Here is a 23,330-nt window from a genome sequence, read left to right on the forward strand (position 1 = left end):
TCCCCTTGCATGGTTAAATGACATTAGGTTGGAATACTACAAAAATTATATTACACAAGAGGAGATTGAGATCAGCCTTATGCTAATGGTTACAAAAAAACCCCAAACTACAACCCAAAAGAATAAAAAATGAAGGTGTCACATTTTTTTTTCTTTATTGTAATCTGAATTATAGTAGTAAAATGTCTTACATTTCGTGAAAATGTAATTACATATAGCTAGTATACAAAAAAAAAAAGCAGGGGTAAGTTCATGATTCTATAAAGCCAGAAATCACCTATGGAAAAACATTACAGTCAGTTCTTTTATAGAACGCAAGCGTAAGCATGTCATAATATATCTTGAAAACTAACATACAAACTGGTAAGTTTACTTTTTGGACTCTACGAATAGTTGTGTGATGTGTTGTGAGCTCTGCACAGATGAAAGATGACATGTGTGCACATATGCCAAATTTGTACTGAACAGTGGAAGGTGGTAGGCAACTTCCCCCATTACAAGTAAGGGAAAAACACAAAATTGGAAATAAAGCAAGAGGTTGTTACAGTAATACAGGTTTGTATTAATGAGTGCTTTCTAGTAACATTTGTATTTTGTGATTATGTAAGACTTACTCAGTGTAGAGATTTTGGTAAATACAAAGAAGAACTAAGGAAACATTTTCCTATGACACGACCGTCCTGAGATAACTGCTGTTCACTTTTGACGTATTTTCAGTCATTTTTCATGTGTATGTAAATGTGTTTCATTTATATTGTGATTAAGATTGCACTACAAACATAGTTTTGCCACTGGCTTTTTTCGTAATGTTGTCTTACTACATAATTCTACAGTAAATACCCTGGAAACAAAATTTTAACTAAATAATTTTTATTTATTCATGATACATTAGATATTTACACTTTGTAAAAAAATGTACTTACTATAAATGACCATATGAAAATCACCTAATGATCCCCTTGGTAGAGATGTCTAAAATGGATCCCTGCTCCAAAGGCTCTGAGTTTGCCTAAGGCTATTAACAAGGGCTACCTACCCTAAGTTCTGCTCCTTTTCATCTTCCCCTATCAGTGTGTGACATCCAAAATGAGAAACTGAAGAAGAAAAGAGGGAGAGGTGGTGTTTCAGATGGGATGGACTCCTTCAGGCTGGGTCTGGCTACTCACCATTTGGGTAGCCCTAGGCAAATATCTAAACAGCATGTTTACCTCACACAATGAACAATTACCCTCTAGGTTAATTGAAATCATTAAAGGATGAATTCCACTGTTTAGGTAGGCATGTAATAAATATCAGACAGTAGTATCGGGTTTTATTTTGCATTTCGTTGTATAATAATGAAATTGACTATTATATAAATGTTTATTGACTATTTGTATTTCTGTAGATATTTTTTATATTCCTTGTACTTTTCTGAATTGTAATTTTGTTAGAATGGGATTAATACTTTATTTAATGATGCTGTTCATGTTTGTTTTTTCGTATTTTTTATAAATATTTTCCTACTTCTTTGTATTTTTAAATTAATCACTTTATTTGTAGAGCAGTTTTAGTAGAAAGAAAGGAAAATTCTCACATATTCACTGTTCCCCACCATAACTTCTGCCACAATTGATCCTACATTTAGTTTTGATATGAATGTTTTTCACAATAAAACTAATTTTCTTAAAAAGCATTACATTGGGAGGGATAGAAGAGAATGATGAAAGGTATGATATTAATCAAGATGCATTGTACTTATAAACTGACTTGTTAAATGATAACCCCTTTGTACAGGTACTTAAAAGATAATAAAATACTTTTTGTGTGTGTTTGCTGGTCTTGAGGCTTGAACTCAAAGCCTGGGTGCTGTCTCTCAGCTCTTGTGCTCAACGCTAGTACTTTACCACTTGGTCCACAGCTCCACTTCTGGATTTTGGTTTTTGCTGGTTAACTAGAGATAAGAGTCTCATGGACTTTCCTGCCCAGGCTGGCCTTGAACCATGATCCTCAGATCTCAGCCTCCTGAGTAGTTAGGATTATAGGCATGAGCCACCAGCTCCTGGCTAAAAACACTATTTTTTTTTAAAGATTTTTAAAAAAAGCATTACATGTCCATTGTAAAAGTTCATAAAATATATAAAAAGTATTTTTCTAATCTTACCACCAGAAATAATCAGTATTAATGCATCCATAGCATTTAGGTCAAGGTAATTAAATTATGGAATGAAATTGCATTATGCAGGTTTATTTTTAATATTTCCCATTTTTTATTTATTAGTAAGAATGTCACCTTAAAAGTCAATAAATAACACTAATAAGTTCCCATATTATCAGGACAATATCTTGGTGTACTCCATTATATAGGCTATTTAACCAATATCCTTTTCATAGTTTTCTGAGTTAAGCAACACTGAGCAATTTTTTTTTCTAGGAAAAACAAACTTTTTTTTTTTGCCAGTCCTGGGGCTTGAACTCAGGACCTGAGCACTGTCCCTGGCTTCTTTTTACTCAAGGCTAGCACTCTGCTACTTGAGCCACAGCGCCACTTCTGGCCTTTTCTATAAATGTGGTGCTGAGGAATCGAACCCAGGGCTTCATGTATATGAAACAAGCACTCTTGCCACTAGACCATATTCCCAGCCTCCAGACAAACCTTATTAAAAGAATATTCTCACATAAATATGAGTTTTTCAAATATATGACTTTCATGTGTAACAGTTTTACATTTTTATATTGTAAAATCTATTATGTCCTTGTAGATTCCCTTTTTTTAAATGCTTTGAAAGGATTTGAAAATAAAGGTTCTTCTGAATTTTTTTCCTAATTTGGTTTGAGGATTTTTTCTCCTTTTATTTATTTTTAGTGTAAAATTAGGAGAAATATCAATTAAAATATATTATTACTTGTAAGTTCTTTTATATTGTAAATGGCTCTGAAATATAAGTCAATATTAACTCTTTTAGATTATTTCAAATCTGGGTGTTTTTTTTATCAGGAGAAGAAAGTATGTATTATTTGAGCTGAGTTTAAAAATGAAATAGGCTATGTTCTTACCTGTAATCTAGCAAGAAAGATAATCGCATAGATTACAACTCACAGGAATGAATAGTAGTCTAGTATATGCATAAAAACTAGAGATTTTAGAAACCGTGCCGACCGAAAGAACTGCAGAGACCTGGACAAGCTTATTTTGGAATGACCTTTGCTCCAAGATGAAATGAAAGTGAGAACAAAGAAAACTGAACTTGGCCCCGCCCCAATGTGCTCTGTTTTATATCAAGAGTCTTTCATAATCTTAAGAAGACAAACTAATCATGATATTATAATATAGGAGGATTTTATACTTTCACTCCCAACTAGAAAGGCATTAGGGCACAAAGGGATGGTGGCAGTGGCAACAGTTTACAATTTAAAAGAAAGATACAGCTTTCTTGACTAGATTCTCTTCTAATCCGTAGCCTTGGAGACTTGAAATTGTCGCCCAAGACAAAGATACAGCATAGGTCCTGAAGGGCCTCAGCCATCACCCGAGGAAATGTTGTAATGCCAGATGGAATAGGCAAAGACAGAAGCAATAGAAATGACAATTGACTTAAGAGTGGAGAAATATCAGACTTCACATCTGCAGAGAGGAATAAACGTGTCAAACAAGCCTGTCCAAGCAGCACCAGTGGCTCACACCTGGAATCCTAGTCGGGAGGCTGAGATCTGAGGATTGAAGTTGGAAGCCAGCTCTGGCAGGAAAGTCCGTGAGACTCCAATCTCCAATTAGTCACCAGAAAACAGGAAGTGGAGCTGTAGCTCAAAGTGGTAGAGCACTAGCCTTGAGCTGAAAAGCTGTGGGACCGCACCTCAGGCCTTGAATTCAAGCCCCTTGGTCCAACAAGAACAAAAGCAAATAAACAACAAAAAGCTGATTTGCTGCCAGAATCTCAGAAAAACTTGGAGAATGGGATGGAGCTAAAACCCAAACCAACTATCCCATCTTCAGTCCTTACAGCCAAGGACTGCTTCAGTCCCACAAAGACTCTGGGGCTTCTTGTCTGAAGAGACCAAGCCAGAGAATTCTGACTATCCTGGGGGCACTGAAGTCAGAACAGAGGGATTAAGAAAAGCTTGTATTCTGAACCCACCCCGTGACCGCTGGCTCCTAGACCTTGGGCAGTCAGAGCTGTGCCCTGTTGCAGGAAGCTGCAGGTTCCTCCTCTTGAGAAACAGTGGCTAGCGGAAAGCATGTGGGGATCAAGCATCGGAAATGACGGCTTGCCCTTCAGTCACCCAAGAGTATACTCAAGTGTACATATAATCACCATCTAGTATTTGGACAGCAAGGACCAAGTATTTATTGTGATGAAACTACTGGCATTAATTGAACTACAACTGAAATACTGGTCCTAACATGGAAACTAGGTGGGAGAATAAGCCAGTAAGAGAGTTCAGTCTCTGTCAAAAAAAGTTAGCAGAATCTCAATTGATGGAATAAGAGCTACTGGTGTGAACACATCTGTAAATATGGAGGCAAACACCAAAGAAATAACTTTATAAAAATTGAAAGTATGAGGCTGGGAATATGGCCTAGTGGCAAGAGTGCTTGCCTCGTATACATGAAGCCCTTGGTTCGATTCCCCAGCACCACATATATAAAAAATGGCCAGAAGTGGTGCTGTGGCTCAAGTGGCAGAGTGCTAGCCTTGAGCAAAAAGAAGCCAGGGACAGTGCTCAGGCCCTGAGTTCAAGCCCCAGGACTGGCAAAAAAATAAAAATAAAAAAATAAATTGAAAGTATTTGTCACCTCATGGTTTGATTACAGAGTCACAGAGAAGGCGACTGCTATTTTCCCTTTGAACCCAGGGTTTCATGTATGCTAGGCAAGCACTCTACCACTAGGCCACATTCCCAGCCCCTTCACTACTAATCTTTTAAAAGAATTTATCTTAACCAGGGTTCTCTGGAGAGGCAGAACTAATAGGCTGTCTATCCATTGGTCTATTGATTGGCCTATTGATTTAGATCTACATCAGTCTAGGTATAGGTAAATGGAGACTTACTTTGGCAGGCTGGAGAGACCAGGAAGGATTGTAACTCAAGTTGAAGTCCAATCTGCTAGCAGCAAATCTTTTTTTTTTCCCTCAGAAGTTAGTCTTATTCTGTTAAGCACTTCATCTGACTGGAAGAGGCCCACCAACACTGTGGGGCATAATCTGTTTTACCCAGTGTCCACCCACTTAAATTGTTAATCTCATCCTTAAAACACCTTCAGAAAACACCTGGAATAATATGTGGCCAAATGTCAGGGTACATGGTCCAACCACATTGACATATGAAATATCAGTATAGAACGATTTGATTTTTAGCCATATGCTGCCAAATTGGTTACACTAGCGAAAAAAGCACTCTGTGTTATAGAAATTAGGCCTAGGGATGATCCTTTAACATCATGGGACTGGTAAGCATATACCAGATACTTGTCTTTTAAAAGAGAGATTTGATCATTATTACTTGTGTCTTTTGTCTTGAACCATTTCTATTAGAGTAAGTTATTCCTTCATCCCTATAATTCTCTGCTAGGCATTTTCTGAAATATTCTCATATATATAATATACGCATTATATATGTAGTGATTTAATATTTATTACACAGTTAATGATTGAGTATGGAGTTTGAGATAATGCTCTACCACAAAACATGCACTCGATGCTGAAAGTTTACAAGACCCCGTCTCAGCGGATAACAGAAGGCTAGGCACGGGGTCAGGCACCTGTCATCCCAGTCACTGTGGAGACGCAAATAGAAGGATCATGACCCATACTGGCTCTGTCATAAATAGGAGAATCTATTAAAAAATAACTGAAAAGAAAAAAAGAGGATTGGTGGTGTGACGATTGGTAGAGCACCTACCTAGCAAGTGGAAAGTCCTGAGTTCAAACCTCAGTACCGTTGAAAAACCATTTAAAAAAATGTATTCCAAGCTGTGCACTGGTGGCTCATGCCTGTAATTGCAGCTACCCAGGAGGCAGAGATCTGAAGATCACAGTTAGACGCTAGTTAAGGCAGGATAGTCTGTGAGAGTCTTATCTCCAATAAACTACCAAAATACTGAAAGTGGATTTGTGGCTCAAGTGGTAGAGCACTAGCCTTAAGCAAAATGAAGCCCAGGGACAGTGCTCAGACCCTGAGTTCAAGCCCCAGGACCGGCAACAACAACAACAAAATGTATGTTAGTAGTAAGAGCCTTTAACCCCTATTATTTCTGTGTTTCTACTTCTAGATCCGAAATAGCTCAGCTCAATCAAGAACAAAGGTATACATATGAGAAACTGGAAAGGTTGCAGAGGAGGAACAGTGAACTGGAGGAGCAGTGCGTGCAGCACGGCAGAGTGCACGAGAAAATGAAGGAGAGGTAATGATGGGCCCGAGGTCGAAGGTGCTCTGATCATGGCAGAGGCCGTGCAGGAAGTGAAAACAAGCACCAGTGGACTGCCCAAGGTGTGCACCAGGTCATTGCATTTGCAGTGTTCTTAGGACATGCAGAGAAGGCACTGCAATCCTTATTTGCTCTTTTCTAAAGATACTGAATCCGATTTCATATAGAGCAATGGAGGAAACCCATCCAGCTTTAAGATCTAAGTTGGTGATCTTATAAAGGAATTTCAGAACTGTGCTTCTGAAATGAGGCTTTATGTGCTTTGTGTAAGACAAAACACATAGTAGACTAAATGGTAAATATCAGAGGTTGTATTGAGAGTGTTACTACCATCAGGACTTGGCTTCAAACTCTGGGCTCCTATCTTTTGCTTTGGAATTTTTTTTTGAGACAACCTCCCTCTGTAGTCTATACTGGCCTGAAACTCATCTTCCCGCCTCCATTTTGTAGTGCTGAGATTACAGGTGTACACTATACTACCACCCCTGGCTTCTCTCTAATGGAATTCCTTGGGCCAAGTCACTTAACATCTTGGAGTAGTGTGTCTTCACTTGGGTATTGGTGTTGTACTGATAATGCCCGCCTTGATATAAAGATCAAGGAAACTTCCTGCTTCATAATAGCCACCTCCAAGGTGTTCTCTTCTTAGGGATGGAGAAACTCAGTGTACAGGGACTGATGGATTTGACCCAATTCAGAGATCAAGCTCAAATCTCGATCTTTTGAATCCATGTTTCTTTTCCTTTTAATGTAATATTGGACTTTGTTGTGGCTTGGTAAGAAACATAGCCTCTCAATATTTTTAATCAGTATGCAATTTCTGAATCCTGTGTGATAATGGATTCATCATGCGTTGGTTCTGTGGCTGGGACTGCCCTTGTGATGGCTGTCATAGCAGAAGCAGTCAGCCTTGTGGTTTGACTCCCAACTCCCCACCCCACTCCCCAGCCGCCACGTGCTCTCTCTGTGTCAAAAACACTTGTTGACATCGCTAAGGATGTGTGAAAATGCTGCAGATTTTATTTATTTTTTAAGCTTAAGAAAGCAAAGCATGGGAAAAGACACTGGTGGTATATGAACTCAAGGCCTGGGTGCTATTCTTGAGATTTCTTTGCTCAAGGCTAGCACCCTACCTACTTTGATCCCAAGCTCTTCTTTCTGTTTTCTGGAGGCTAACTGGAGATCAGTGTCTCATGGACTTTCTTATCTGGGCTGGCTTTGAACTGAAATCCTCAGATCACAGCCTCCGGAATAGCTAGGAATACAGGCATAAGCCACCAGCAACTGGTCCTTGAGCTTCTTTTTGCTCAAAGCTAGCACCCTATCTTTTGAGCCACAGTACCACTTCCAGATTTTTCTGAGAAGTTATTTGGAGGTAAGAATCTCATAGGCTTTCTTAAGCTCAGGCTGGCTTCAAACTGCGATCCTCAGCCTCCTCAGTAGCTAGGATTACAAGCACGAGCCATGGCACCCAGAGAAAGATGCAACTTTTGAGGAAGAGAAAGAACCATGTGTTTAATAGAAGAAGAGAGAGAGCATAGCACATGATGAGGTTAGAGAGGTAGGCAGGGCCTAGCTTGCTGGTGCTAAGGGGAAAAAAAAAAACTGTAGAGAATAATGTGGCCAGATTTGGGATTTAAAATAGCCCAGAGTAGATAACGGAGTGGAGCAGAACCATAGTGTTTACAAAGAACCAGCGGGGAGCTACTGGAATAGTCAGGTGGTAATGATGATGATTGTGATGATGATGGTGATGATGTTGATGGCTTGAGCTAGAGCCCAAGTGAAGATACACAGAAGTGAGCAGATTGGCACATCATGTAAGAGATTTTCAAGTAGACAAACAATGATGCAGTATTCGGGCAGAAGAGAGAACTTTATTCAGCTGAACTGCGCTGGCTGCTAAATCCAAGGCACAGGTGACAGGCTGGAGAGTCACTCCTGAACCATGCCTTATCTGGGGCAGGGGGTGGGAGGTGTGTCCAGGTGGGTTAGGTGGATTAGGGTGTTTCCAGGTGGATTTGGGATGTGGCCTCAGAGGTAGGGGAGTGGGGTAATCGCCTCCAGGTGTGCCAGTCACCTAGGTAACTGGACTGAGATTTAAACAGGTGTGTGTGTGGGGGGGGCATCTGCATGGAGCCTTCCCAGGGGACCTTACATTCCAGCCTTTTAATAATTATGAAAAGGGGTGCCCACTCTCTCTGGCTACTTCCTGCTGACAAGGGGCGTTGACGTTAGGGGTAAAAGGCGGAGAGGTGACCCCTCCTGGAGGAGGCAAGCAGCATCTGTCCCTTGGTAGTTAGATGCCAGTCCTTGAAAGAAGCCTGGAAGAAGTCTCACAAGGCAGGGGCTGTAACTTATTAGGAATTGACCATAAATACTTGTCAAGAGTTATTTCTCTAAAACTGTCTGCTTTTTCCTTTGGCTTGTGGAGTAGATCAAACCCAGAATGGCTAGCCTTTGAGAGGGAACCTAGAGGGGGTCCCTGGAACCCAGCCTGCATCTCACTCTCGAGGGCACAAGCCAAAAGGTTGGGCTTTTGAACTGATTTTCTAGCGTATAAGGTGCTCTGACTTTATGGAGTAGTCTGGCGAGGACATAGGAGTCCACAAGGATGTAGATGGGGGTTCACAAGGACATCGACAAAGGGTCCGCAAGGTCGTAGAGTCAAATGCTCAATTCAGGCATCCCTGAAATGACAACAGACTGGCCACAAAGGCATAAGGATAAGGGGTCCCTCTGGCATGATCAGACAGAGGACCTGTAGACGGGAGTCACTCACCAGACGTAGAGAGGAGATGGTGTGGTGGGTGCGTAGCCAGCAATGGTCAAGGCGAGAAGTCCGAGGTGAGTTTCCTCCAGCTTTTGGCAACTTGGTCCAAGGAGGGGCGGTCAAGGAGGCGGATTAACCCTCAGAAGAGCAGAGGAAGGAGGGGAGCCAGTGACTCCTGACTCTGTAAGGTTCACCAGAAAGGAAACCCACCACATGGTTCAGGCAGAAAGAAGTTTATTGGGGGGGGGGAGGAAGCAAACTGCCAGCCCACACAAGATGGAGGTGTGGGGAGACAGAGGGGCAGGAAGAAGGGAAAAAGAGAGAAAAGAGCAAGAGAGAGTAAGAGAGAAAAGGAAAGAGAGCGGGGACTGCGCTGAGCCAGATTATATAGGGAAAGGTGGGAGATATGGCCAGGTGGATTGGATGTGACCTCAGAGAAGGGGGAGGTAACGGCCTCCAGGTGTGCCAGTTACCTAGGTAACTCAGGTACTGGGCACAGACTTAAACAGGTGGGGAAGATCTGCATGGAGCCCTCCTGGGGGTGGACCTTACATTTAGGAGGTACACTCAACAAGACAGTTGAGTAAAGAAAGGATGTCACCCATGTTTCTAGCATGAGCAGTAGATGCCAAGTGATGCTATGTATTGAGCACTAGAGAGCACACCAAAGAAGCACACCTATGTTTGGGATAAGACCAAGTGTTCAGATGTGTCTGGGCTGATTGTAATGTTCATATGGCTATGTTGAATAAGCAGGTGGGCAGAAGGGGCTGGAATCAGGAGAAAGGTCTGAGCTGGGCTGGAGACAGAAATTTCCCTCTGTCTATGGAGGATATTCAAACCTTTGTGGGAAATGAGGTCACCAGAAAGAAACACAGAGAAAAGGAAGGAGGGCTGACTGGCCGAGGAGCCTGTGCTTTTAAAGGTAAAATACAGGTTGGGAAAAAGGAGAGACACTAGTAAGCCTGAGAAGCAGGAACTGGAAGTGTACGTTGGTGTGTGTGCAAAAGGAGACAGTGATCAACTGGATGCCGCTGGCAGTTAATTAGCCTGGGGAGATGGGGTGTCCTTGGTGACACTCACAGTTCCGGTTGCAGGGGGGGCTCAGAAGCCAGATTTGAGTGGGTTGAGGTCATGTGCAGCAGCAGATTTCTACCACTTTTTCATGAGGGGCTGCAAGGAGAAGTAGGAAGCCCCAAGACTGAGTAAGTGGGGACAATGCAATGTGTAAATTCTCCTTGTAATGATCACTACAGTTCAGTCCCCCAGCTGGCAGCTTAGAACCTCTGGTGTCTACAGACAGTCTAGGGAATCCGTATGAAGGCTATGACTTTTTAAATTCTCTTTCTACTTTATATAGAATTTTGATTCACAAAATATCCCCTGAAAAACCGAAGCTTTACGAGCACTTAAGTCTATACAGAGTGAACCAGGCGCTGACTCCAAGATCTTTCATTACTGTGTTCTCTTACCCGGCTGTGTACTGTCTTCAGGAGGCTGAGAATGAAGAGCTCGGGGATTCACTGTTCTTTGCAGTGTGACCTGCCTCAGATGACCCAACATCTAGGCCCCACCACCTTCCAATAGTGTGAGACAGGCTCCACGTCCTGAATATGGGGTCTTTGCAAGAGCTTGTCAGCATTGCAAGTTCACAGTGGAGGGTAGCCTTGACCCAACCTCCTGTCTCCTGGGAGCCACTCTTGGCTTCCAGAAACCCCAGAGGCAAGAAGAGTGTTTAGATGCCACTCTCCATTGGTAGTTGGTTGTCCTTGATGTTTTCCTGATTTCATGTTCACTCTGATTTCTAGAAAGCATAGATCTTACTGATGTTAGGTTTAGGATAGTAGTGTTAAAAACAGAAAGCCTGTCCTTAAGGTATTTTCTTGAAGTTAGAAGAGTCATCACAATATAGACCACAGCTCCTGGGTAGTGATGGCCAGGAGACAGTCTCAGTACTCATGGACAGTTTTAAAGCCACTAAGTGAATATTTGCGAAATAACAAAATTTGGTTTTTATAAATTAAAACGACTTACTGAGAATGCCGCTTTCTCTTTCTAAGCTCCTATGATTCGTGGGAAACATGTTCAGCGACTACACGATCAGTATTGTATTGAGAATATTTAGGTTTTCAAATGCTGCTGTTTTGCTTTTAATTACAAATTTAGCTTCACCATAATAATTTGGTTTGTTTTGGAATATTTTGTTAACCTCCTGCAGGAGTGCAGTATTACATTCTTGCTTTAGCAGTGTGGTGGTTTTCCAATAATGACATTTCAAATTTGGTCTGGATTATGATTCAGAAATGAATCATCTGCATCTCTTGTTACAGCAGATGGATATATAATCTTTGCCTCCTACTCCTCCATATCACACATTTTCTGAAGAGAGGAATTCCTTTTGTGATATGCTGTTTGCAAATTGTTTTTATATCTGACAGCATACTAATAGAAGGAACTTGACAAAATGACTGAGTTATGTTAGATTTGCATGCTGTCTTGATATAATGTTATATTCCTCATTATCATTAGATACATTATCATTAGATATATCACTACATTACTTCATGATCATTAGAATTTATCTTGCTGACCATGGACTCTGTGGATTCTGTCAGATGCCTCATCCATGGCTTCTAAAAGCAATCTGAAAAGACATACAGGAACCAAGACAGCTTAGAAAAGTTTACTCATCTCCCCCAAATTACACAAAAATTATACTGTTGAGATTAACAGCAATCTCTTTCCTAAGTTCAGCATTCAGTGCATTGCAGATAAATCCCTACGAAGACTGGGAGCCATGTTTTCCTAGACTTTATTGGGAAGACCTAAAATCAGACCACTCCCTCCCAATAACACAAGAAGTTTCTACCCTACTTATTAGCTAATAAGTTATTTTAAGTAGCCCATATACTGGAGCAAGGGAGAAACAACAATAGCCAATCACCGGAAGAAGATTAAATGTGAGAGGAACTCAACCAAAGAAACAGGGCAGTGTACTTTTTCCTGTAAAAGCTCAGTACTTAAGAAAAAGAAAACAGATTGCCTTTCACTAATGCACCAAATATTTATTGAATATTTATTTAGCTTAGTCAGCTTTCTATTACTGTAATAAAATACCTAAGCTCATTAACTTGTGAAAAGAAAATGTTTCATTTGGCTCATAGTTTTGGAGGTTCCAGTCCATAATCAATTGACCCTGCTGATTTGGACCAGTGATGGGATAGCACAGCATGCATAGCATTATGTCACAGCCAGGAAACAACAGAGAGGAAGAGGAGGAGCCCAGAGTCCCACCATGCCCCCAGTGACTTGCACAAGCCCCCACCTCAGAAAGACTCTCCCACTCCAGGAATCAGAGTTTAAGACATAGGCCTTTGGAGGACATTGACCATGCAAACTGTATGTCAGATCAAGCAAGGACTCCTGCTCTTAAGGAACTCATATTCCTTAAGCCATATTCAGTGTTGAGTCCTCTGCCTTGAAGCCCTAAAGTGGAAGGTAGAGAGACAATGTGCATTGTAGTTAAGAGCATGCACCCTAGAACCGAACTTTCTAGATTTCTGTAGTTTACTACTGTCTAGCCATGTGATTAGAAGCAAATTCTTTAGCCTTGAATCTTCATCACTTTCTTTTTCTGTAAAATGCTACCTGGTAAAGTTAAGAAAATTACCTAAAATCCATAAAATGTCTTTGGAACAGCACTTGGTACAGAGTTTGTGCTCCACAAATGTTTCACACTATGACTCCTTTGAAGTCCTTCATTCATGGAGGATGTAGCGGGAGCCTCAGGTTCTCCCACTCTAGAAGGTTCTGCATTTACTCTGTGCTTCAGTATTGGCCCTCATGGGTTTCATCTGTGAAGCAAAATATTTTGTTCACATAATGTTATTTCTGAGGGAGAATGCCTTCTAAAATTTTGACATAGCTTTTGATTTTGGACATTTTGGACCATGACTTGGACTATGCCTGTGATGTTGTGTGAGTGTATGAAAGAGTGTGTGTGTGTGTGTGTGTGTGCGTGCGTGCATGTGTGTGTGTGCGCGTGCATGCATGTGTGTGTGTGTGTGTGTGTGTGTGTGTACCAAACAGAAATAAAATTTCAAGGTGTACATTTATATAGTTTTTAAAATCACATTTTTAGGGCTGGGAATATGGCCTAGTGGCAAGAGTGCTTGCCTCGTATACATGAAGCCCTGGGTTCAATTCCCCAGCACCACGTATACAGAAAACGGCCAGAAGTGGTGCTGTGGCTCAAGTGGCAGAGTGCTAGCCTTGAGCAAAAAGAAGTCAGGGACAGTGCTCAGGCCCTGAGTCCAAGCCCCAGGACTGGCAAAATAAATAAATAAAAATAAATTTAAAAAAATAAAATCACATTTTTAGGATAGTTGAGCAATAGGAACAAACCTTTTTCCTTCAAAGACTTCAGAGCAATTTTAGTTTCATGGCAAAACTGAGAGGAAGGCAAGAAGTTTTCCATATATTTCTCGCACGAGAGTAGTACAGTTGCTGCAGTGAATCAGCCTGCCTTAGCGTCCATGTATGTTAGGGCTCACTCTTAGTTTTTCTGTTCATTAAGTTTGTCTGCATATGACATACATCCATAACTCTAGAATCATTGAAAGCATCTTCATTGCCTCTAAATTCATCCCTCATCTTTCCCAGCTTCTAGCTACCACTGATGTATCTTCTCCATGGCCTTGCCTTTTCCAGAATGCCATTTCCTTAGAGTCAGCCAGTACACATAACCTTCCCATCTTATTTCTTGCACTTCATAATAGGCATTTTGGTTTCCCTCCCATGCTTTGACAGCTCAATTCCTTTTAGTGCTGAACCAAACTCCGTTGTTTCTATGTACCATAATTTATCCTTTCCCTACAAAAGCACATCTTGGTTGCTTCCATGTTTTGGTAATTATGGATAAATATAAATATGTGTATGTAAGTTTTGGTGTGGCTGAATACCACAATGTATTTATTACTGCACCATGTAGTGAGTGCGTGTTTAATTTTGTAACCTCCAAGCTGGCTTATGGCTGCACCATTTGCTTTCAATCAGCAACAATGAATGGAGTTCCTGTTGCTTCACTTCCTCCAATTTCTAGTTTCTGGGTGGTTGTCATAGTTCTAGAAGCATACTGGTTTCTCTTTTTTTTTTTTTTTTTTTGGCCAGTCCTGGGGCTTGGACTCAGGGCCTGAGCACTGTCCCTGGCTTATTTTTGCTCAAGGCTAGCACTCTACCACTTGAGCCACAGCGCCACTTCTGGCCTTTTCTGTATATATGGTGCTGAAGAATCGAACCCAGGGCTTCATGTATGCAAGGCAAGCACTCTTGCCAATAGGCCATATTCCCAGCCCACATACTGGTTTCTCATTGTTGTTGTAACTGGCGTTTGCCTGATGATTATGAGGTGGAACACCTTCTCATATGCTTTCTGGGGACCTGTGTCTTCTGCACCTAGGTGTGTATTAAAATCTTTGTCCTTTATTTTTTTGGTGCCAGTACTGGGGCATGAACTCAGGGTTTTGCAACTCTTGCATGGATTTTTACTCAAGACTGGTTTTACCACTTGAGCTACAACTCTGCTCCTGGCCTATTTGTTGGTTAGTTGGAGGAGAGAGTTTCTCAGATTTTCCTGCCCTGGCAGGCTTCAAATGACAACCCTCAGATCTTAGGCTTCTGAGTAGCTAGGAGCAGGATGTGAGCCACCAGGGCCCCGCAGATTGTATGTTTTCTTACTGCCGATGTTTAAGAGTCCTTTGTGTACTTAGTACTAAATTTCTTCATTAGATGTGTCCTGGTCTAGAGATGTAGCTCAGTGATAGAGCGTATGCATTTGCAAGGCCCTTGGTTCATTCTCTAGCATTGGGAAGAAACCAAACAAGTAAACAAAAGCTTTATAAATATTAGATATGTCCTTTGCAAATATTTCTCCCTAGCCTTTGGTTTGTCTCCTAATTTTTTGATATTGTCTTCTGCAGAACAGAAGTTTCTTTTTAATTATCATGAAATCTAGTTTATCAATCATTTTTAAAATGGATTGTACTTTTGATGTTGTAGCTCAAAAGTCATTGCCATATCCCTGGTCCTCTGGGCCATCTGTTACCTTTAGATGTTATCTAAACGTTCGGCAAACCATCTGTAACCACCCAGTTTTAATGGTTTTTAAATATTTGTTATTTTTGTTGTTTTAGATGTTATCTTTTAGATGTTATATTTTGTGTCTTACATTTAAATCTGTGATACATTTTTAGTTAATGTTCGTGAAAGCAGTAAAGTCAGTGTAGGCTCTTCTCTCCCTTCCTTCCTTCTTCCTTTGTTCCTTCGTTCCTTCTTTCCTTCTCTCCCTCCCTTTCTCCTTCCTTCTCTCCTTCCCTCCTTCCTTCTCTCTCTCTCTCTCTCTCTCTCTCTTTTCTGCATGTGGATATTCAATTGTTCTAGCACTGTTCATTGAAAGGACTGTCCTTGCCCTGTTGGATTACCATTCTTCTTTTCTCAAGGCAGGTGACTGCATTTATCTGGGAGAATTACTCTTTTTTTTTGAGCATGGAACCAGTTGTACAAAGCATGGTATTTCCACACCTGTATACAAAGTGCTTTGATCATACTCACACCTCTGTTATTATATCTGATAACTACCCCCTCTCCCACGTTTCTCTCCTCTACTGCCTAATAACTTACCTTTTACTTTCATGTCGTTATGCCCATCACCTTCCACATATGAAAGAAACACGGAATGCTTGCCTTTGTGAAAGAATGTTATTTCACTTAACATTGTGTTCTGCAGTTCATCCATTTTTCTGTAAACAACATAGCTGTATTCTTTTTCTGGCTGTAGAGAGTCCACACTTTCTTTATCTGGTCATCTGTAGATGGACATCTCGGTGTATTCCAAAACTGGGCCACTCAAGCAGTCCTAGCTTCATTAGATCTTTTCCTTAGAAACAAAAACAGCTAATGGAGTTTAATTTCAGTTTCTGAGAGGGAAAATATTATAACATTTTAAAATTAAGAAGAAAAAACCGTTAAGAACATAAGGTACTAGGAAATAACTAATGCCTGCTTGGAGGCAAAATTTTTGACAAACCATCTGTAAGCAACCAATTTTAATGGTTTTATAATATTTGTTATTTTTGTTATTCATATAATTAAACTTGGGTAATAAACAATATTCAGGTAGTAATAATAAGAGGCATGAATACAGCTCAGTAGTAGAGTGTTCACATAGCATGCACCATGCCCTAGGTCCAATTCCAAGCACCAAAAGGGCCATGGTATCTCACACTCGGAATGACAGCTACTCTGAAGATGGAGATCCAGGAGGATTGTGGTTCAGAACCAGCCAGTGCCAGAAGTTAATGAGATCCCCTCTCAACCAGTAAAGCTGTGTGTGTGTGTGTGTGCATGTGTGTGTGCGTGTGTGTGCACGTGTGTGTGTGTGTGTGTGTGTGTGTGTGTGTGTTGCACCTGTCATCTCAACTACCTGTAAAGATTTGCTTTCTGTTGACCTGGGCATAAATGCTTAAACTCTGAAAAATGCCTTCCTGCCTTCCTTCCTTCCTTCCTTCTTTCCTTCCTTCCTTCCTTCCTTCCTTCCTTCCTTCCTTCCTTCCTTCCTTCCTTCCTTCCTTCCCTTCCCTCCCTCCTTCCTTCTTTCCTTTCTCCCTCCCTCCCCCCTTCCCTCCCTCCCTCCCTCCCTTCTGATTTAACTCTGGGCTAGGCAAGTGCAATATCAATTGAGTCACACTTCCAGTCCCTTTCTTCTCTGGCCATTTTGGAGATATGGTCTTGCATTTTTGTTTAGGCAGCTGGGACTGTTTTTACATTGCTCCCCATATAGCTGGGATGACAGGCCCATGCGATCACACTCAGCTTTTCTTGTTGTTGAGATGAGGCTCACTTATTTTGCTCCCCTGGGGTGAACCTGGGACTGGGATGCTTCCAATCTCCATCTTCTGAGTAGCCGGGATTGTAGTCATGAGCTAATATACCCAGCGGTGATCTTGATTTCTGATTTTGATGTTCTCAGTTTTAGTTTTTAATTCTAAAATGTCTGTTTGACTCTCATCTAGGCTTCTTGTGGAAAATAGAGGTGGCGTGGGATCCTCTGTTGCTTCCTTGGGATTAGTTGCAGTGATATGTGGAACTGATTATTTAATTTTTAGAAATGTGAGCCATTTAACATTATGCTGATATTTTTAAATTGGCCATGAGTGAAGTATTTAAATCACAGAAAATTTCAGTCTATAACTCTTTTTTTCATCAAAGAGCTGTTTTTTCAACATTTACCACCATACTACTGATGGGTGTTGCTTCTGTCCTCCCTTTGTGAATGGGATCGGGGCAAGAGAAGACATTATCCAGAAGCAGGTGCTGTTTTGCATCTCACCTTCTGGGAAGGTCTCTGGTCCCATTTCTAGAAGCTAAGGCTTCTTTTTCATCTGAAGAGATTGAGTCTAGTAAGTGCAGCTTCATCCGTACGAGGTGAACACTTTACCACTAGGCCATATTCCCAGCCTCCCGCCATACTCTTGACCTTTGGCAATTTACTTCATCTCACAATGTGTCAGTGAGTGTCAGTTTATGAAAAGACGAAAGAAGAGTTTTCACTTCATTGTGTTGTCTTAAGGCTTAATTAAGTGAGCTTAGAGCTGGGCATGTGGCCTAGTGGTAGAGTGCTTGCCTAGCATGCATAAAGCCCTGTGTTTGATTCCTCAGCACTACATAAACAGAAAAAGCCAGAAGTGGCGCTGTGGCTCAAGTCCTAGAGTGTTAGCCTTGAGCAAAAGAAGCCAGGGACAGTGCTCAGGCCCTGAGTTCAAGCCCAGGACTGGGGGGAAAAAAATAAAGATTTAAATGACCTTACACTCAACCTGGCATAGGAAAATAACACATGCTTTTGTTAAATAAAGTGATGTTACTGGATTTTGTGTTGCAGTTCCAACTTAATAGTACTAAAGGGAAATAAAAACAGAACAACAGGAATTCAAAAGTATTACTTTTCTAGGGAATTATGAGTTTCTTCCTAAGGTAATTTTTTTTCTTTTTCTTCGGGTTTTTGGGGTTTTTTTTGGTGCCAGTCCTAGGGTTTTAACTCAGGGCCTGAATACTGTCTCTGATCTTCTTTTGCTCAATGCTAGTGCTTGAGCCACAACTCTGCTTCCAGCTTTTTTGGTAGATAGTTGGAGCTGAGTATCACAGACTTTCCTGTCAGGTTGGCTTCGAACTGTACTCTTCAGATCTCAGCCTTACAGGTAGCTAGGGATATAGGTGTGAGCCACTGACACTTGGTAGCCTTTTTTATCTGACTAGGGGAAGAGAGCACTCCACTCCTGTCGGTGAGCCTGTGGTCCATTCAAGGACTAGATGAGGGCTAGAAAGGCCCGGTCTTGGATTTGAGGCCCTGTGCACTGCCCGGCAGGCCTCAGCGATTCCTTGTGCTCATTAGCTTTTTGAGGTTGCACAAAAGATTGAAATCTAGACTCACTGGAATACAGTGAATTACTTCATGGGATGCCCGGCCTTTCCACATTTCTTTGGTGAGTATTTAAACAAAATAACTTCTGGGGGGCTGGGAATATGGCCTAGTGGCAAGAGTGCTTGCCTAGTATACATGAAGCCCTGGGTTTGATTCCTCAGCACCACATATATAGAAAACAGCCAGAAGTGGTGCTGTGGCTCAAGAGGTAGAGTGCTGGCCTTGAGCAAAAAGAAGCCAGGGACAGTGCTCAGTGCTCAGGCCCTGAGTCCAAGGCCCAGGACTGGCAAAAAAATAAAAAATTAAAAAAAAATAACTTCTGGGGGAATTCCTCCAGGAGAGCAGTCAGCACCTTCAGTGCTTTAACAACAGTTTTTCTTTGTCTAGTTGAAGGCTTGCATTTAGGGAAAAGCAATTTCTTGTATTATGTTGGGCATGTATAATATGGGTTTGCAGATAATAGAGGTTTAGCAGATTAGGGAGCCTGGTTTTGTGATAATCTCTTGATATATAGTAATATTTTGAAATCTTTTCTTTTCGAGAAATTAGTTGGTTTACAAGTGCCTGTTATGCATAAAATGTTTTTTTTCTTTATGTATACGAACATGGGAAGATCCATTTTTGCCATACAAGTCATTCAAAATAGACAGCAATTTAAAGAGCAGGTATTGTAAGAACGTTCCTATGAATGCCCAAAAGGAACATTAAAGTAATGTTTGAGTCACTCTTTTCCACTAAATGTAAATTTTAATGCTAGGCAGTGCATCATTGTAAGAAAGTAGGCATCCATTTAGCTGGTCTACTGCCAACTCCGGCTGCTAGGAGAGACTCCTGCCGTCCTCTGCAGATTGGGCTGAGGTGGGCACCGAGGTGTTAGCCTGTCTGGCCTGCTGCTCGTGCAGCAGTATTTTCTAGATAGCTAGCGCTACTTACCTGCCACTTCTTCACCTCCTTCTTTGTCTAGTATTTTCTTCACATTCTTTTACATCTTTGTTCATGGGTCTGTTACTTTTTTTCTCTATGTAATCTCTACATCATTTCCAGAATGAAGTTTATGGCCAGATACATACTGTCATACAGTAGAATGGTACGCACCACTGTGACGTTTTATTAACTTTCGTGCTGGTGGGCTTTTATCCAACATCTGACTCTTATTATGAAACATGGAATTTTAACCAACCATCTAATTGCCAGAAAACTCTGTGTTCTTTTAAAACTATATAGATATGTCATGTAGACTTTGGACTACTTTAACATTCAGGTTGTTTTATGGAAGCCAGCTCAGCACTTAGGAAGAAATCAATCATCATTGTCAGACATGATAACTCATAGTCCTCTCTACATTTTCTCCACTTTGGTATAGAAAGAAATGCCTTACGTTTAGCTTCATTATTAAGCATTATAAAAATTCATTCCAAAAAGTTTGATTGGTCACAGGAGAAACCTTATTTACTTGTCCAAATCTTAAGTTGCACTCAGTACATTACATCTATATGTAGGCCTACATTAAGAAGACAGTTTTCCATGTCAGATGGAGAGGCCCTTTCAAGTCTAAAATTACCCAAACCTTGTATTTTCAATTCCTGAAATACTTCATGCTGGTAGCAATAAAAATAAATCCACAGTGGTGAGTAGCTAACGTATAAATTGAGCTGTGTAGTAAATGGTTTGTCCTGTTATACCCAGAGGTGATTTTTACACTTAGATGGACAATATTTCTTGATACTGAGGGTTTGTGGGGCTGGCAGTTTGTGGCAGATGTGTCTGTACCTCTGGCATCTCTGGCTGTAATTTAACTCTAGAACTGTCGCAACCATCTGGGTAGCAAAGTGTCTGAGGTCTGCCGCAACCCGTGAACTAAGTGTGGAGGAGATGTGTTTGACTTCGTAGCTACTAGATTTGTATAAAGGCGATTGTCAAGCAATAACGTTGTGGCATACGGCGGACTGTGGCTGTAGCCAGCTTCCTGCGGTGGCCTTCCCATTGACAATCAAGGGCAGCGTTCAAGTGTGTTACAATGCCACTGGATTTTATGTCAGTTCTCCCTTCAGGCTACTGTCCTGATTTTCATGGTTAATCTAATCTGCAGAAAGAAAGAAAAAAAAAACATGAAAGAAGGAAGAAGGGCCATATAGCACTTTCTACTAATATGCGAATCTTGCCTTCCCCACCCCATTTTTTTTAAAGAAAAAAACAATTCAGAGTATCATATCTGCTAATATTGAAAGTTGAAGCTGATTTTCTCTACTTGGAGAAATGCTTACAAACCTTTTTGGTTCACTTTAGGATCAATTCCTTAGACCACTTATCTTCCTGATTTGTGTAAATGTTTGGCACTCTACCTCTAGTTAGAACTATTAGAGTTTTTGCTGATTTGCTTGGCATATCTCCAGCAGAATAGTCCATTTAGATTCAAATCCTTTCCCAATAATTGAGACAATCAATTTACGTTAAACAAGGCACAATTATAATTTTTTGTACAATTTAAATTCTATAGAAAATAATCAGTGTGCAGTAAAGAGAGACACTTATTTTGATGCAGAGGGGTATTTTTTATAGTCTGCATTAAACAAATCTTTCATATTTTCACCATAGTCCCTCATTAGCTGTGGTGTGGATCAGCTCCATTGTGTTCTTCTGTTTGGAGTAGGATTGAGTGTGTATCCAGCCTTCGTGTTTGATAAGCCATACAAATTTCAGTGTCATTGACATCGAGAGGATAGAGACAGAACAAGGAAGTACTGCTTGGTTTGGAGCAAGTCTTACAAAAGGACAGACAGAGCCCTTGCATGCTGAGTTAGTTGCCTTTGTGCCAGCATTAGTGCAATGGGCATCATTCATTCAGTATCGCCCTGTTGTCACAGACTAGGTAGCCATTGCCGCCAGGGCTTTTGTTCGATCATCAAAAGATTGTTCAAGAGCCTGGGGAAAGGAGGCATGGGGCAGGGGTGAAGTCACTTGGTGGTGTGCCTTTGTGTTGAAAAGTTGGCTGGGAAAGCTTGAGATCCCTGTGAGAAGCCCCCCAAGGCCGCCAGCCCCCCGAATCCACCCAGTTCTCGCTTGTAAGCTGCTAATGAGATTAGTGTGCTGGTCAGAAAGTCCAAAACACTGGAGAAATATTATTAGGAAGAATACAGTAAAAATAATGACAAGATAGAAAACAAATCCTGTCAGAGACCGAGACTCTATTTGGCTTCCGCTTGCTGTGTCTGTCTGTTGCCATAAACGGCCCAGAATAGAAACCGGATGTTTAAAATGGTTTTCCCTTCCACATGCTCTCCTCCCCTCCTGTCTTCCTTCCTCTTCAGTATTAGTAGACTTACTATTTTTATTATTTTTTATTTATATCCCTACTTTTCAATATTTGCCATTTGTGTGGATAACACATTAATTTTTAATGAAATATTTTCAGACTCTTGGAACTCTTGGAATAGCTGAATCATAAAAGAAAACTTGTAATTGATGTAGACTGCAAGGCAGCATTTAAACTGAAGATGACACTTGCGTTGCTTTTCCTACTCACAAATGGAAAGTGGTTATTTTAAAGACGACATGCACTTGGATGTAAGTCTTTAATCTTAAAAGTTTAGTTTGTTTTATTTTTGTGGTATAATGTGGGCACCATTTTTATTAATAATTAAAATGAAATATTAAGATAATATACTAGCCTCCAATCATTTATCTTTTTGTCCTAGAAATGTATTTTTGACAAGCTGATAAGACAATTCAGGTGTGGCTTAAATTGACCTCCACCCCCAACCCTTTTTCTGGTGCTAGCTAATACTAGAGGTGAATTCTGGGTCTTGAATGTGTTAGGCAAATGCTCTACCACTGAATACATCCCAAATCCTTTAACTTGATTCTTGGGTTTAACTTATTTTAGTATTCTTCTAGAACTAAAAATTTCAAAGAGAGTGGCATTTGTTTCTTGGTGTAGCTTATCTTCTCCGACGAATAATTGTTTTTGTTTTATATTTAGAAGTTGAAACTAGTACTGTAAATTACCTAGACAATTTTATATTGTGTGTTAGTCCCAGAGTGATGGCTTTGTAATCTACTTTGGGACCATAAATTTAAGAGATTTGTTCAATAGTTTTCTTTATTAACACAGTAGAAGTGTGTGTTTAAGATGTAACAGATCTCTTTTCATTCTAAAATTATTATTAAATTTATGTTGGCAATTTAAATCTTAACTTTAATCATTTACATTCATTCATACATGTAGCTAATTTTGTATTTTCCTTTTTAAGGAAAAACCCAAGCAATTTTTTTTCTCTCAAGTAAATTGACTTACTCTCAGCATTAATAATTATTTATATATTCCCTTCTAATTTTCCTTTGTACTGATAAAGACCAGCAGATATTGTAAGGAGCCCTGCCTATTGTATATGAGCCCAGTTGCAGAGAATGGCATTTTAGAGATCAGCAGAGAACAGAAAAACCATCGAGTCCAACTCCTGCTCTTGTCATTTGTGTCCACTGTCCATCACATCCCCAATACACACACTTTACAAGTGGGGAAACTGAGGCCCAAGGAGTTACACTCTATCTTTCCTGAATTCTGGTATAGCGCTTTCCACTAGGATTAGGGAGGCAGCCTGGTTCTATTGATCTAAAGGAACTTATTGAACAGACACAGGACGCTTCCACTGGAGCTATCTGTCTTATATGGTGAA

At 40.7% G+C, this 23,330-nt stretch overlaps 1 protein-coding gene across 1 annotated transcript in view; it reads left to right on the plus strand.

Annotated features, from left to right (window-relative positions):
- Window positions 1-23,330, plus strand: part of Sdccag8 (SHH signaling and ciliogenesis regulator SDCCAG8) — a 183,709-nt gene that overhangs the window by 131,312 nt on the left and 29,067 nt on the right. Inside the window, exon 16 of the mRNA XM_048358258.1 lies at window positions 6,251-6,382. Coding sequence (XP_048214215.1) covers window positions 6,251-6,382 — 132 coding nt within the window. The remainder of the gene's footprint in view (window positions 1-6,250; window positions 6,383-23,330) is intronic.

Source organism: Perognathus longimembris, chromosome 11, assembly GCF_023159225.1.
Source record: "Perognathus longimembris pacificus isolate PPM17 chromosome 11, ASM2315922v1, whole genome shotgun sequence".
NCBI lineage: Eukaryota > Metazoa > Chordata > Mammalia > Rodentia > Heteromyidae > Perognathus > Perognathus longimembris.